Source organism: Myiozetetes cayanensis, unplaced genomic scaffold (assembly GCF_022539395.1).
Source record: "Myiozetetes cayanensis isolate MyiCay16 unplaced genomic scaffold, myiCay2020 scf3, whole genome shotgun sequence".
NCBI lineage: Eukaryota > Metazoa > Chordata > Aves > Passeriformes > Tyrannidae > Myiozetetes > Myiozetetes cayanensis.
In genome coordinates this window covers 45,081,082-45,096,697 of record NW_026087521.1, presented here as the reverse complement: position 1 = coordinate 45,096,697, position 15,616 = coordinate 45,081,082, and the positions used below count along the sequence as shown (strand labels likewise).

At 39.9% G+C, this 15,616-nt stretch overlaps 1 protein-coding gene across 1 annotated transcript in view; it reads right to left on the bottom strand.

Moving 5' to 3' along the window:
• The window catches only part of PLXNC1 (plexin C1), a 70,572-nt gene that overhangs the window by 15,555 nt on the left and 39,401 nt on the right, over positions 1–15,616 (bottom strand). The window contains exons 17-22 of the mRNA XM_050323503.1: positions 15,277–15,380; positions 11,425–11,466; positions 10,799–10,923; positions 10,038–10,236; positions 8,519–8,665; positions 975–1,152 (exon numbers count right to left, since the gene is read on the bottom strand). Of these exons, the coding sequence (XP_050179460.1) occupies positions 975–1,152; positions 8,519–8,665; positions 10,038–10,236; positions 10,799–10,923; positions 11,425–11,466; positions 15,277–15,380 (795 nt within the window). The remainder of the gene's footprint in view (positions 1–974; positions 1,153–8,518; positions 8,666–10,037; positions 10,237–10,798; positions 10,924–11,424; positions 11,467–15,276; positions 15,381–15,616) is intronic.

Here is a 15,616-nt window from a genome sequence, read left to right as displayed (position 1 = left end):
CTTTTGGTGCTTCACTTTGTGTTGGCCAAGGCAGAGTTTTTGGAGGTTCTTTCACCTAATCTAGCTATTCCACTGCACAAGCATGCCCTGGTGTTATGGATACAACTGGGACTAGAAGAAAGGATCCACAAGCCACCTCTAAGAAAACAATAAAATGAGCTGTAGATTGACATAGCACTTGTGAAGGGTGGTCAGGCACTGGTGATGGATACAGACATCAGATATGAAAGCTATTTATGAACACTTGCCAACCCAGAATCTGAGAAGGTGAGGAAACATCAACATTTTAATGAGCAAGTCCGGGAGGTGACAAGTGCCAACAATGCAGAGTTTGTCAGATTTCTGACTGGGGCAGATGGGAAGTGGTATGGTGGCAACTACAGACTTTTATCTGACCTTTGGCTCTTAAAAAACCCAACAAGGAAAGGCTTGCTGGAATGGTCTTATTTACATCCGTAGATACTGTAGGTAACTTTGTGAGTCTCATGAGAACTATCATATGAACTTAATGTGACTATAAATAAGCTATATTTGAAAGCTCTTCTCATCAAGGGCAACGTAGGCCTGTAGGAAGGAAGGAATGAAGGAAGGAAGGAAGGGAGGTAGGAGGAATAGGTAGGAACTAAATTACTCGATAACCATAATGTGTCATCTGCTGACGAAATTTAACAACCAGCTGTATTTAGGTGGATGGGCCAGCCACTTTACTTAACCCAGGAAAGGAATATAGAAATTATACATATTTAACAAATAACATGTGTTTGTTAGCTGCAATGCTGAAGTCCTTGCAGAATTGAAGCAGATAGAGATTCAGTGTTCTAACTGGTAGCATAAATGATCTAGTATTTGCCTCAAAATTCCTCACAAAGGCTGCATTCTGTTTGAACTCAGAAAAAAAGGTAAGAAACCCTAACAGAAAAACACAGATAGACCAGTGAACTCCATGAAAATATAACACAGTGACATTCTCTTACCAAGACCGATTTCATCCATCTGAAGGCCATAGAGAAAGCCATTCTTATTAAAGAAAGCCTGAAGGCTCTTCTCCTTGGCTTGGCCTATGGTGTCGCAGTCCAGAACATTAACCTGGATAGTCTGACAGGCATCTCCACTCTCATTTTCTGGGACTTTTTCAAAGATAATGTTCACTGTCTGGGAAAAGAAACACATGTTATTCTGACTTACAGGGAACACATAGCATGGGAAACCTAAAATTCCTGACAGATTTGCAGCACATAAGAGATTTTCAGCATATTTATTATTAAAGCTATTTTAAATGAAGATTATTTGAAGGAATTACACAATGAAGCATTTAGAATTCATGTTCAAAAAATCAAAGATATATATAGCTATATATTTCCAAAAGTGTATTCTCTCTTCTGCTTTTCTGCAAATGTATTTCAGTAAATTACCAGAAAACGACAGGAGACAAGGAAAAAATTACAATTCATGTTCTAAACAAAGCAGATCTTTTATGTAAAATGAATGCCTTAATGGGAAAACTGTAAGTGACAGGAGATGTGATGAGGCTGCTGAGTAAGTCATGGTGAGGATGATTGATTTTGAATGGATAGGAAGTAGTGTTAAAATGCGTATTTACACCAGCAGATTATGCTGAGTGCCTTATACCATAAAACATACACACCTCGCTTGGAGGTTTCTGTGTCTGTGTGCAGCCGTGTCTCTAGAGGCAGCACAGACAGGGCTACTGCAGAAGCAGTGGGAGCAGAAGCAGTGTAGAGAGAAAGCATGTTGCAGCAGGTAGAATTCAAAGCGGTCCACCTCTGCAAAGTGTGTTGTATTCTGTTAGTTATTACTCCATTACTCCAGGTCAAACACCCTCACAACCTGTCCAGATATAGCACCCTGCCCTCTAGCTCACAGCTCCTCTTGGCTGGGACACAACTCATCTGCTAGGCTGCACACTAGCTGAGTACAGGCTACAGGTAGGTGCCAATGGCACTGGGTGATCGTCTCCAGGGACTGTTTTTTGTCAGGTTGTACTTCTGATCAGGTCAGGCAGATTGATTGCTAGAAGGCAGGAAAAAGGGGTGAGCACAGAACTGCTAGTGCTGAGCAATAACAGCAAAAATTTCCAGTGCCCCAGCCTGCTCTGTGCAGCAAAATCACTGTTCAGTTACATGGATACAGATGTTCTGCTGGAGATGTTCTCGGACAGAACTAAAACAAGTGTTTTAGGTGCTGGCACTTGACTACAAGTGGTATAGGAAAATAAACATACTTGAACCATTCTGGCTGTTGGATGTTTCTGGTATAATATTTATGTTTGACTGAAATGAGAGGACTGCAGGTGTGACTCCGTGAAAGAGTGATCGTTAAAACAGGAAGCAAGTAAAACATTTTTTTCTCTTCTGTCATGTGAAGGAAAGAACTTCTGTCCAAGTTGTTATGGGGACAACTTTTCTCTCTTTGTAGAAAAACGGGTAGTTATTAATAGTTATAGAATGGTAGTTTCTGCTCATTACCCAGTAAGAATGGAAATTATAACACTGTTAGTGAAAAAAGTAGTCCAGGGCAACATAAGTTAACTTTACTGTTTCTACAGAAGTAAAAGGAGTATTAAAACAGGGTTGCAAAACTATGAAGATCAGGATGTAAGAAAGACTAGGATGTAACTCAAGTAACAGAGAACATCTTAATCAGGACACCGAGATGTTTAATTGTGAGGAAAATGAGTCCACAGAAAGGACAGACGGAATGGAAGAGCAGGATATGTGGGAACAGTGCCTGCAGAAGGAGAAGCAGACTGGACACCATGCCTCGGGTTGGGATTTCATGCGGAAAATTAGTAAAAAATATATTGGCACAGCAATGAGGGAGTCATGCTTGGTTAGGTCCACAGACCAACTGAACAGACAGCAGTCCTGTCCTTGACTTTGACTGCCCTGAGGTCATGGTCTTGTAGGATAAAAATGTGGAGAGGGACTAATTGTATTTTGTCCTTGGAAAACTCATTTTTATCAGTCTTTGCCTCTTCTGGTCTCTGAACTGATCTTCCTGGAGTAGCTCCTCGCACTTTAACTGATGTTGATTTCGCTCTACATCCTTGGAAGCATTCCTTCCTTTAGTTGATCCTTTCCTCCTAACATTATTCCTACACTGCAATATTCATGTTCCTGCTTCTCCTTTATTTTCTATTCCTTTCAGACTATCAGGAGAAAGTGTCTATTTCTCTGCTGCCTTTTCTTTTCAGCTCATGCTTTCACACAGGTTGCACAGGAATGTGCAGCCTCTTCAGTCATTAGCAAGTGAGAGTCCTCCCATCCCCACTCAACTCACTGTAGGACGACAGGACTGTAAAAAGAGAGTGCTCATCCTTTATGTAGGTGGAATACAAGTCATTTGTGGACTGCTTAAGTGAAAGTGTCCAAAATGTTAGGATAATACGAACACTTTACAACTCAAAGAAGTGGTCAGATGGGAAGAAATATTTAAATGCATGAAAGTCTCTAAACCATGAGAGCCAGACAGTTTTGCTGATATGATTTCCTGCAGAGGTTGATCTTAAGTGACAAAGCAACTGATGGGGAGCTAGGGAAGCCAATTATTATTAAGTCGTCCCTCTTCAGCTGAAGTTTTCATAAATCAAATTCAATCTGTCTGACAGCACAATCCCTGGCTTTAGAAACCATTAATCAGAAGTGGACAGTCACAATCACTGCACTTAGACACAAGGTGTAGAACTAGAAAAAGAATCAGAAATGACTGTAAAATTATGGAAGTTAGAAAATACGTAAGAGAAATCGCAGGAGGATACATGGAAGTCACAAGAAAATATCATTAGGCCCTTTTCTAAGCTCTCTCACTTTGCAAAGGAAGCAAAAATAAATTTAGGAAAGATTCAGGAGAAAATTCAGGACATGTTGTTCAACCTAGCAATATCTAGAGATGAGACTTCATGCATTAGAAATTAGTGATTAGCAAGATGAAGTCACAGTGCTCTTCATAAAAGCTTTAAGATGGGTTGCAAGAATTGTTAAAGGTTACCTGAGAAGAAGGTGGCAAGCACCTGCAACTACTTGTATAGGAACTAGCTTGGAACCTAGCTACAAGACAGGAACAAATGTAAGAAACATATTTGCACTCATGCAGTGACAGAAATAACAACATTTGAAGACAGTGTTTACAGATGGCTTTTCAGATTTGTAGTTTTCTTGAAAATTAATTTCAAACAATGAATTATTTACTAAAGCTATTAATAATCATAGCAGATAATAAATGAGATGTGGTTTAATAAAGAAATGAGATAATATAATATTTTCCAAGAAAAAAAGAATAATCTGGGATATTCAAGGGCTCTTATTCATTACCCTGTTCTCTATTCAGCTATGCATCTGAACAGATCATATTTCCATTTACCAGAGAGACTGAAAAAAACCCCAAAACACTCTTTTTGATTGGTGAAAGTTAGACAATTTATGTAAAGAGTCAGCACCATGACGTACAGCACAATGAAACTGTCTTAAAGTACTCCCCTGTCTCCCAGACTACGAAATACAATAAACAGGAAAAATCAGATTGATTTCATGATCCTTCTGCAGCAACCAGAACAGTTACCCATGAAGAGGTTATAAAATAGTTAACCAATTGGCACAGAAAATGCTATAGGAGGTAAATTTAGGCTGGATGGGTTCTACGCAAAGGAAGGATTGTGCTGTAGATGCTGTAGTCTATGGCACTCAATTTGTCTCTAATCCAGAAGACTCTCCTGTAGCCAATATCTGCATTGCTCACTTTCTAGTGAGGGCTTTTGTGTCCTTTTCTGCAGACAAAAATCCCCATATGTCACATGCTTTTAATATCTTCCTTATCTCTCACAAAGTGTGACTAATAATACCACAACCATGACGTCTTATTAGGAAATTGGTTTCTCTGTCTCAGCTTCGCTCTTTTACAGGCCTCCCACTTCATTTAACACCCTTCTTTTAACTCACAAAGCCGTTGAACACTTTAAAGAACCTTCCACCATGTCTTAGCTTCACTTTTAATAAAAGCCTGTTGGCTGAACAGGTGAATTACATAATTTATTCCCATCTAAAAACACAAACACTTTTCAGCAAAGAATTCAACGGCCCAAATGCCTTTTTTAAAATAAACAGTGACTATTCAAAAGAATATTGGAGCACCAAGTCTACCACATGAAGAAATCTCCCCTGGTTTTCCACAGGAGATGTACCACGGAGAACTCCTCCCATGCCAGACTCGCATTGTGTAGCTTTTCTATTCAAAATGAGACACTTCAGTGAAATGCTAACACTCAGCTGTGCAGTGCACTTCTTCAGCAGTCACTGAGCAAATTATCTGCCAAGGGGTGCAGCTGCTTGTCTGCCTGTGAGAAAGCAGGCTTGCTTCCTCAGCCTGAGAAAAGGCTCCATGACACATCCAAGTCTCTTTCAAGGCAGTTTTATTTCTCACTACTCAAATATAAGCACAGCATGAAATAGCACAGCTCCTCAGCTCATACTTGACCCATGCTTCCTCCACTTGAGTATGTAGTTCAGCAGCCCCTCTTTGTTCAATATCACACCCTTTCTAGCAGAGAGGACTAAGAGTAGGGGGCTGGGTGGTCCCAAGGTCTGTGGCCTTTTTAAAAAAAGGCATGGGGCCCTGCCAAGGAACAGCTGTCATACAATTCAAACCCAACATGGTTGTTAGTTCTCTTTTTTTTCTGGTTACAAATGACCTGTCCTTCCTTCTTTCTCTATACCTAGGTTCTTCTTTGTCTGCCAAGAGTTTATCTGCACAGTGGTGTGTTTAGGAGAAGACCTGTGGAGCTCTCCCTGATTTTTAGGAGCCCGTTTGTATCCTGCTTTTATTGGATTGGAATTGAACTCCCTATCCTGAAAGGAGCGATTCTCATGCAGAGTGCCTACACCCTTGTTTGTGCCCTGTCACTGATTTGAGAATTGAGCTCCCTAGCAGATGTATCCCTGTGTCTTCAAGTGCCTACACAGCTTAAAAAATTTGGACACTAAGTGTCTGCAGCTGTGCTTCAGTATCTTTCTGTCACCCTCTTCTTGGCTGTATTTTTATGTTTTGCTCTTAACAGGTAGGTTTTAATGTACAGCTGTTGCAGGGCTGGGGAAAGGGGCAAAACAAAATACCAACAAAATACCGTCAGACTCAGAATGTAACTGCAGTTAGCAAACGTGCAAATGCATTTGAAAACTCAGATCAGAATTCATTCCATGTAGAAAACAAAACCTGCAACCCCTTAGGCAGAAATGTTCTTCCACAGTAAGGTTGCCTGTCTGTATGATCACAGGTCCTGCATGTCATTACAGTGCATGTGAAGTGGTGTTAGTAAGAGAAGAAAACCTGACTACTTCCTCTTTAGCCTCCTGTTAAATGCTATTCTTCCAAGAGAAAATGTGCACAGCTCACTTGCTTCCCCAGCCCAGAAAGCCTCACCACTCCACCTAAGTGTCTTTCACAGCACAGTTTTAGTTTCCAGCATAAATCTCAGATAAAAACGCCAAACAAAGCAGTTCCCATGTCCAGCAAGAACTACAGTCCTTGGACTTCATCTCTGTGATTTCACTGCAGGATCCTCTCTCCTTTTCTAATGGTTTTAAAGTGAATGTTAAGCCACTTCTCAGCTAACAAACTGGCACCTTAACTGGGAAAGCTGACTTACTAACCCTGTAACAGTATCATTATCTCCTTTTTAAAAGCAAGAATACAAAGTACAAAGGCAGCAAACAACATCTGAGAAAGGTTACGTGCTCTCTCACTTCCTCATCTATCTGCAGACAGCCTTCTCCAGTGATAGCAAGTCCTTCAGACCACTTCCCCTCTTTCCTCTTCTCTGCAGGCTGACCACAAGACCCTTTTAGTGACTGCATGCATAGAAGTAGCACTTGGAAAAGTATTTAAGGTTGCTCAGCATTTTCAGAGTCAGCTACACCCCAAGGGGCTCTCGAGTTGAATTTGTGCTTTAAATAAGAAAAGTCAATCAATTCCACAGGACCAGATGTTTCTGTGCAGTCTACTACTAACAGGCATATTGAGCTTGCCTGAAAATTGTTGCTCTGCTTCACTACTGGGTTTTTATCCTATGGCTACATATAGGAATACTATAAACTCACTCTGGATCTCAAATGCATAACAGAATGTAGCACACAAAGAACCCAAATATCTTGTATTATGCATTTAATTTTTAGGTCCCAAACTTTCTTTCCAAATGTGGTAGCTCAGCTTCAAGTACCTTCAAGTGAAGCTTCTAACAACAGCTTTGTAAGAAGAAGACTTAACTATAACTTTATCAGTTTGAGGGTTTTCAGTAGAAAATGACAATTCAGAAATGATTCACAGAAATGCTGCCATTTCAGTGAGTTTCCTATGTGACCCAGTGAGCTAAATCCAATGGATTGCTGACAAGCCAAATTTTCCAGGGTCAGGTAGTCTGTTCCAGTATATGGCATCTTAGGATCTCCAGGTTCTTGCTGCAGAACAGATGGGCAGACCTAGAAGCTTCAGTCCTACCTGAGAGTCCGGATATAGGCTCTGAAAATGACTGAATTCTCCTCCAAAGCCACCTGCACTTGCAGTGTCCCTGCCATTGCCGTTGCTGCCTGGCAGTTTCTGCTGCCAATATCTGAAGCCCCCTCTTCAGTTACACTTCTCATACTCCTAATTAAGTATGGTAACTCCATCAGGAAGCCAGGAGTTAAGAAGCAAAGAAGCTATGCTGATGACTGGAAATGCAGATCCAAAATCACTCAGAAAAAATCTGGAGCAAAAAAGTGCTCTGGTTATTCTGAAAACCTTTTTCAGACCTCCTACTCCCAAAGTCACAATTTTACATGTCCGAAGTGCAATAATCCTGCTATCTCTTCTCATCTCAGTCTCAGAGTGACAATCAGTAAGAGAACTCCAGCTTTCAAGGAAGTCTGGGTTCAACAGTAAAATAGAGAGTATTTCTTAGTTGCTTTGAGAAAGGCAAAAAAATCTATAGTGAAGTTCAGAATCTAAGCTAGACTTCCCAGATACCTTGTTTTTAACCAAGCAGGTAAGTAAAATTGACCATGCTGTAACCTTGTTAATTTAGTGCTAATAACATGGAAACCCACAGCAAATGATTGCTGCCTGAAGATTAGCCACAAGTAAACACAATAGGAAAATAAAACCTCTGCATTTCACTCTTTCATTCATTGGTAAAGTGTAATTTAGTTTAAATTCTATGCACCTTTACATTTTTGTAAAACACTTTAAAATAAGAAGGATTTTTTAATACCCTGAGACTTCACTAAATTTAACGTTTGGTGATTAATGCATAATGTGAAGTGAGGAGTTAGTGCTATTTGTGAAATATATATTGGTGAAATACCAGTTAGTTAAACTCAATCGTGTTCTGAAACTTTGTCAACAATAATAATTTTACTATCTGGGTACTTAACCATCACCTTAGTGTCTAAAAACTTTAATTTAGCTTCCTAGAAAGAGAGAAAACATTACAGTGTCTGTGTTTGGAGGGAACACAAGCTGGCAAACATACCACTGTTTTGAATTCAGACACTTGCCACAGCAGCCAGTCTTCGTTAAGTGTGTACAGGGCTTTGCAAGTTATCGCATCAACAGGTCCTTTGTTTATCCTCTGATTGAGGGTTGTCACCAGCAAATAGAAAGGTTCACCAATTGTCTCCTAGGACATGGAAAGAAGGAAAGAAACATGTTTATTTTTGTAATCCTTAAACAAGCATGAATAACTAGAAAAAGATCAAGTGTAACAAACGATGTTATTTCCTTTTAACTAACTTGTTATCTTGCAATTAGAAAAGAAAATACTCTGAGCAGATTTGTCTAGTTATTTGTTTAACCTCCATCCTTTGCTTTTCAGTGTAAAACTCTCATGCAAATAGCAAGGGACAGCTGGAGTGTGTGGTAAGATAGCTCACAGCCCCTTGCTGTGCACAAGCACACTACAGACAAGCTGCTCCTACTCCACCTGGCAGACACTCCTAGTTCCACCAAAGAGTGTGTGGGAAGTGAGATATGCACGTGTTCACATGCATACTTCAGCTATTTCTTCCATTTTCAGTCCTGTGAGAAAACAAGCTAACAACTAAAACTCCTTTTGAATTGGTGTTTCCCCTTGTTGTCCCTGAAAAAACGTCTTGGGACCAAGATGGTGGGATGTACACTGGTGTATCAGCAAAAGAGGGAATGAAATTGGGCCTTTTCTCTCCTGCCTAAACCCCAGTCTTCAGGAAAACACCCAAGAAAGGAAGGAAGGGTGTATCTTTGCTTCCACGTGACACCATTCCTGCAGCCTGGCTAAGGCATCTCAGTAGCACAGCTCTGTAAAGATGACTGGTGTACCGAGAACGCATCTCTGACAGTTCCTTGGCACTCTCCTGGGGCTTCAGGAAACCGGTGTGAGCTGCTGAGTGTCAAACAATTCTGCTGCTGTATGAACGCAAGGACTGATGAGAATGATACCATCAGTGCAATATCATCGCATTGATAAGAGAGACAGGAAACGTAACCAAGCTCTGAAACCAAGAACAAAGTGCTACCAAGTGGACTTGAATAAACAAACAGTAAAATGAAACAAAATGCTTATTTTGTTTCTATTTGAAGCCATGTAGTTGTTGAAATTTTCAATGCTGTTTGGAGGTTGAAAAGTTTGGAAAGAATTTTAGTTTTCCAACAACTTGCAAAGAAAGGTACTGCTGCGTTTGAACAAGTGTGTCAGTCTTTTAGTATGATCACAGCATATCTCACTGGGCTGAAATAATGTCTGACAGGAGAAAACGATATGCTAGAATTATAAAATTACCCAAATCTTGGCCAAACAAATGACATGATCATTGTTTGGAGATGATCATATCATACTCTTTTCTTGCATCCTACTGATGACAACCACCTAAGTCACCTAAAACTAGAAGAGTGCACACCAATAACGTTATATGTTAGAGTAAATGCTTTAAATTGATCCCTTGAACAGTTCTCATGGAAAAAATCAATTAAAGAAATTCTTCACATCTCTTATGTAAGGAAAAGATGTACACTACCCGGAGAAATCCAGAAAGGCAGACAGACATCCAGTTTGTCAGCAATTTTTCTACCACAGATTCAGTTCGCCTGAGCAGGAGTTTAGGTTGTACATTGCTTGATTGCTCCATCAAGTCCCTTGTCAACACTTCCAAAATATGGGTCAGATAAACTAGCTTAGTTTGTAATGCAATAGTCAAGAAGGATGCGAACAAGCACCTGTTTAAAAAAAAAAAAAAAAAAAAAAAAAAAGCAAGTTGTAATTTTAGAGTATCTCTTACTAGTCAGATTTAATAAGAGAAATACACTTTAGTGCAGTTCACATCCTATGTTTTCCCTCCTCAGGCACAGAAATTGTCCACTGTTCTCTACAAAAATATAAAAAATGCAAGTCCATCTGCTCTTCTGATAATTTTTTAAACACAGAATTTGTGCCTCTAAATTTACTTCTGCAGAACAACACCTGCTTCAGTGACAGAACATTTCTAAACTGTAGAACTGTTGATCTAACTGCAGGAAGTGTTTATAGTTTTGAAGTGATATTTCCTGCTCCTCTGCCTCTGTTTACATGTACAAATATTCCACTTTCTCTTTAATAGCTTGTTTTAATGGTAATGTTTTTTCTTCCTCAGTTTGTGCAGATGGAGGAAAAGGAAAAATGCTTTGGAGTACTGCAAACTTGTTTTGCAAGTAGTAGAAATTACATTTGTGTGCTACAATCCACTCTGTTTTTTCCTGCTAATTCTTTGTCTTGAAGATGATAAGCATAATCATACTATACCTGTCTTTCACAGAGAAATTTTTCTGCTTTTCAAGGGTGTGAATGAGAGTAACAAGAAAGTTCTTGTTACAAATTAAAGCATGCAACATGTTGAAGCTTTCATCCTTGCTCGTTTGGTCTCTGCTCTGGAATAGTTAAACAAAAATAAGCAAACTGTAGATTTGCTATGATGGATTCTTAATGCTCAGAAAAATGGTAAGAAACATATGGGACAAGATCCTGGCCTCATTCAAATCAGTGGGAATTTCGCATTTATTTCATAGTCTCAGGAGTTTACCGAAGATGCATTTGCATTGTGTACAACACAGAGCACACACATACAGAGCATACATTTACTGCCAAATATACAAAGTAATAACAGTAGTGCCAATAGCTAAGTTTGCCTATCATTTCCCATGACTAAATTCTGTTTATTTTATTTAAATGAGTCATAATATACATTGGGTAACAGCATCTCACATTCAAAGCTCTTTTTATACATAAATCCATGTAAGCCTCCTCAAGTAGGGTAGGGAACATACTGAAAATGCAAGCTCATGTGTTCTAGAACAACATTGAGAGAAGGGATACAATCATTCTTGAAAAAACAATTAATAATAAAGGCATATCACACTACATCAACTTACCTGTGGCATTTCTTCACTGAAGATGGATGCAAAGCCTCCTGACTAAAATATAAGGGGATATTTATCATTCTTAAGTACACTAAAAGTTTCCATGTTATACCAAAATACCATGTTAAACACGTCAAGCATGTTCCTGATACTACATGAAATAAAACAATGCAAGTGCCAGATTCTAAAGTAGAGACAATATAAAAACTCTACACAGTAACTTCTGCAAAAGTGTGGCCAAAGTTCACTGAAAAGTAAACTCTCAAACATGACCTGGTATTGACTTCAGTGTTCCTGAGTGTGTTACTTGATGCTGCTGAGCAGCGCTAGCACAGTAATCGACTAATGCTCCGCAGGAAGAGCTGGTTATTACCCTCATCCTCAAATGTGCTGGTGTGCAAGGGGTGCTGCAGGCTGCATCCTTCTTGGATGGCAATGATAGCCTTTGGTATACAGAGTTTCCGTAACAGAGTGACACTTGAGCTCATCTGCCTGCATTCATTGCAAGGCACTTTATGAATGTTCACTAATGAACTCTCCAGGATGTTCCTGCTGTCAGTCTCCAGAGAGGCACAGGTGCCACCACACATCCAGTCCTAGCAAAAGCCCTCACACAAAGGGAAGCCCCCAGTTCTCAAATACCTTGTCGGTGCCTCTTGAGCACCAAATTTACACTAGTAACAATTACTGTCACCTGCTTTATCTGTGATGCTGGCTGCCCCTAGTTTCTTTACAGAATTACAGAATGGTTTGGGTTAGAAGGGACCTTAATCATCTAGTTCCAACCCCACTACCATGGGCAGGGACACTTTCCACTGGACCAGGTTGCTTAAATCCAATCCCCATCCAACCTGGCCTTGAGCACTTCCAGGGATGGGGCATCTACAACTGCTCTGGGCAACCTGTTCCAGTGTCTCATCATCCCCATCATAAAAAATTTCTTCCTTATGTCCAATTTAAATTTATTCTCTTTCAGTTTGAAACCATTGCCCCTTGTCCTGTCACTAGAAGCCCTGCTAAAAAGTCTGTTTCCATCTTTCTTATAAGCCTCCTATGTATTGAAAGGCTGCAAGGAGGTCTCCCCAGCGCCTTCCTGAACAACCCCAACTCATTCAGTCTTTCTTCACAGCAGAGGTGTCCCAACCTTCTGACTGTTTTCATGGCTCTCCTCTGGACCCAGTCTAACAGGTAAGTGTCTTTCTTGTGCTGGGGAGCCCAGAACTGGGCACAGTACTCCAGGTGGGGTCACACAGGGAAGAATCACTTCCCTCGACCACTGGCCACACTTCTTTTTGATGAAGCTCAGGGTACAATTGACTTTCTGGGCTATGAGCGCATATCGCCATCTCACATCTAATTTTTCATCTACATATGTAATTTTTCATCCCTCCCTATCTTCATTCCTTCTGTTCTCTTCTCCCCTACCATACTCTTCTTCCTCTTTCTCCACTGGCTATTCCAATTTTTCCAGAACTTCTTCAGCAACCCATACACCGATTACCAATGAAACACACATACACGCACACACTGAGAAAACCAGAACCACATTAAAGGTTAAAATGCTTGTGAACATGGAACAAGCACGTAGCATTAAACCCAACAGTGCGTGAAATTGAGGCAAAACAGAAATAATAGTACAAATTTAACAAGTAAAGCAAAACATAGGTTGAAGATCAAGAACATTAGAAGATTAGATATAATATCCATTTAACATGTAAAAGCGTTAAGCAAGAAACCAAAAGCTATTAAGCCAGATTAAATACAGAAAATTGAAGCAGTGGAAAGCAAGACTCTCAAAATGAAGATAGGGTCCATCACTTTTAATTTTAGGTATCTGACTCCCTCTGTAAGCTTAAATTTGTCCCATCCGGAGAGAGATGTCTCAGGCAAATGGGATGAATCACTTTCTCGAGCTGCCCATCTCTGCACTGACTACAGAAGATGCTCAGCAAACACCTTCGATCTCCATGTTTAAATAGCTTAGATTAGATGTGACAAAGCCCATTAAAAACACTGGAAGGCAGAAAGAGTACAATATGGACACCATTCAAACACAGGAGGTTAGTGAAGGAAGTGGTGGTTTTGCACTTCGACCCTTCTGTCAACCATCGTGACAATCAGTTGCAATCCGTACCCCATCAGTTTTTCTGTTCATCTATAATGTTTGTTTAGTGGAGCACTGCTTTCCTACCACATTCATACAGCATAAGGCATGTTTGGACACTCCTGCAATGCAAACAGTAAGTACTTAGCACAAAAAATTGGTACACAACACGTTAATTAACTTGCCTGACACCGCATGTTTGTAGAGAGCTAATAGTAGCAAGTGACCCTTTGTGGTATCACTATTTCAAACTGAGACAAAATCCAGTTGGAATAATTTCCAGAATGTGCAGTGGCACAAGACTCGCCAAGGCAAAACAGGAGCTCTTCACATTCTGACTTTATACAATGCCACAGAGTGGCAGACTTTGTGCCTCTTTTTCTTTACTTTTTATTTGCATAAAGCACAGTATTTCCACTCAGACGGCTTCTACAGATTATTACTGTTTTGACAGGGGACTATCACTAGGAAAAGATATATTCTTAAAACAAACAAACAAACAAAACCCCCCTATTTTAATGTTAATATGCCTGGCAACAAAACAAACAGAAAGGAAAGAGATGCAGAAAGCAAGATTGCCTTAGTCTACTTTCTTCAAACCACGTGGTGACCCCTTACAAATTAGGCTGGGGGCATCACAGTAGTAGCAGAAGAGAGATTCACAGCGTCCTTTGGTGTGAGAACCAGACTCAAAGTATACAAGGATTTTGCATATGTAATTGCCAAATATTATTCCACCTTAGTATCTGGTATTTGGTGTTGTACAAAAAACAAAGGCCCTGATTCTGCACTATCACATGTGTTTAACTTCATCACAATGCGATTTTACTGGGATCACCAACAGCAGTAAAGTGAAGCAGTGTGCAGATAAGACTACAGGACTTGGCCACAGCAGTGATGAGTAGCACATGAAGATTAGTAGATAATCCACGTACATACCAGTTATGCCCTAAACTAACCAAAGGTTTTTATTCTTTGGTGTCAGTTACACAAAAAACCACCACCAGTTGAGACCACAGCTTCTGTCAATTGGGTAAATGCTGGTAAGCACTGGTAAACACCATGATATAATTTTGAAAGTTGTGGCAAAGGTACTTATCAGCTCGTAATGTGCCAAATACGCAAAAAAACCTTAGCAGTAAGAAACATAAAACATTCAAGAGAAGGTATCTGGTTCTCTGACACAGTGGCACAAACTGCTCCAACAAACACTGAAAATATCCGCCTCTGAAGTGGACAACACAAGCACTTACAGAATTTCTAAGCATTTGACCTGTACCCCTTTGAATCAACATCTTACCATGTCTGTCAGCACCCTGGTGTAGAAAGTCAGCACAATTTCTTCATCAGTCTAATTAGGGAGTGTCATGATGTTAGCTAGCATGTTAGCTAGCCTGACTGTTACTCTAATTAGCTATAGCATGGGAAGTGAAAGCATGGAAGTGAAAAGAGCAATGGATAAATTATAGCTTAGTTAGGATGGCCTGAAAGGCAAGCAGCTGAGTGAGGCTGGACAAAAAGAAATGGATACACACACAACCCTTGAAAATTGAAGAATGTTGCTTTAGTTACAGTATAAAGGCTTGCTTAAATATAGAGAAGTACAGCCTTAAGTGTTCTTTGGTATTTTTGATTTAAGAAAAGTTTCTTGTGAAAACAATGAGCAACTGTGTAGTATTTTCTTTCGTTATTTTATCCTGAGTTTCCTAGCTTTTTTAATATTAGTCAGGCCTGACAACTGAAAGACTTGTAAACATTACCTCTGGAAAGAAGGTTCTAAGAGCAAAGTGTTTGTAGTCAAGGAAGGGGACGGTTCCAAAACTATCCACCACATCTAATTCATCCATCTGCAGTTCAGCAAATCCTGGAAGAGCAACCCCATCCCCATGCAGAGAGTTAGTTTAGTTAACACAAAATCATCTTCACAAATACAACTTGTCCCCAGTAGATGTTCCTTAAAAAACAGTTTATAGCTGCAGCTCTTATGAGCAAGAAAGTAGCAATCCATTTTTTCCCCCGACTGTTGCTGAATGACATACTACATGCAATCCTATTAGCTCAGTGCTATCTGCTACTGCAGTGCACACAATATTAAAGAGG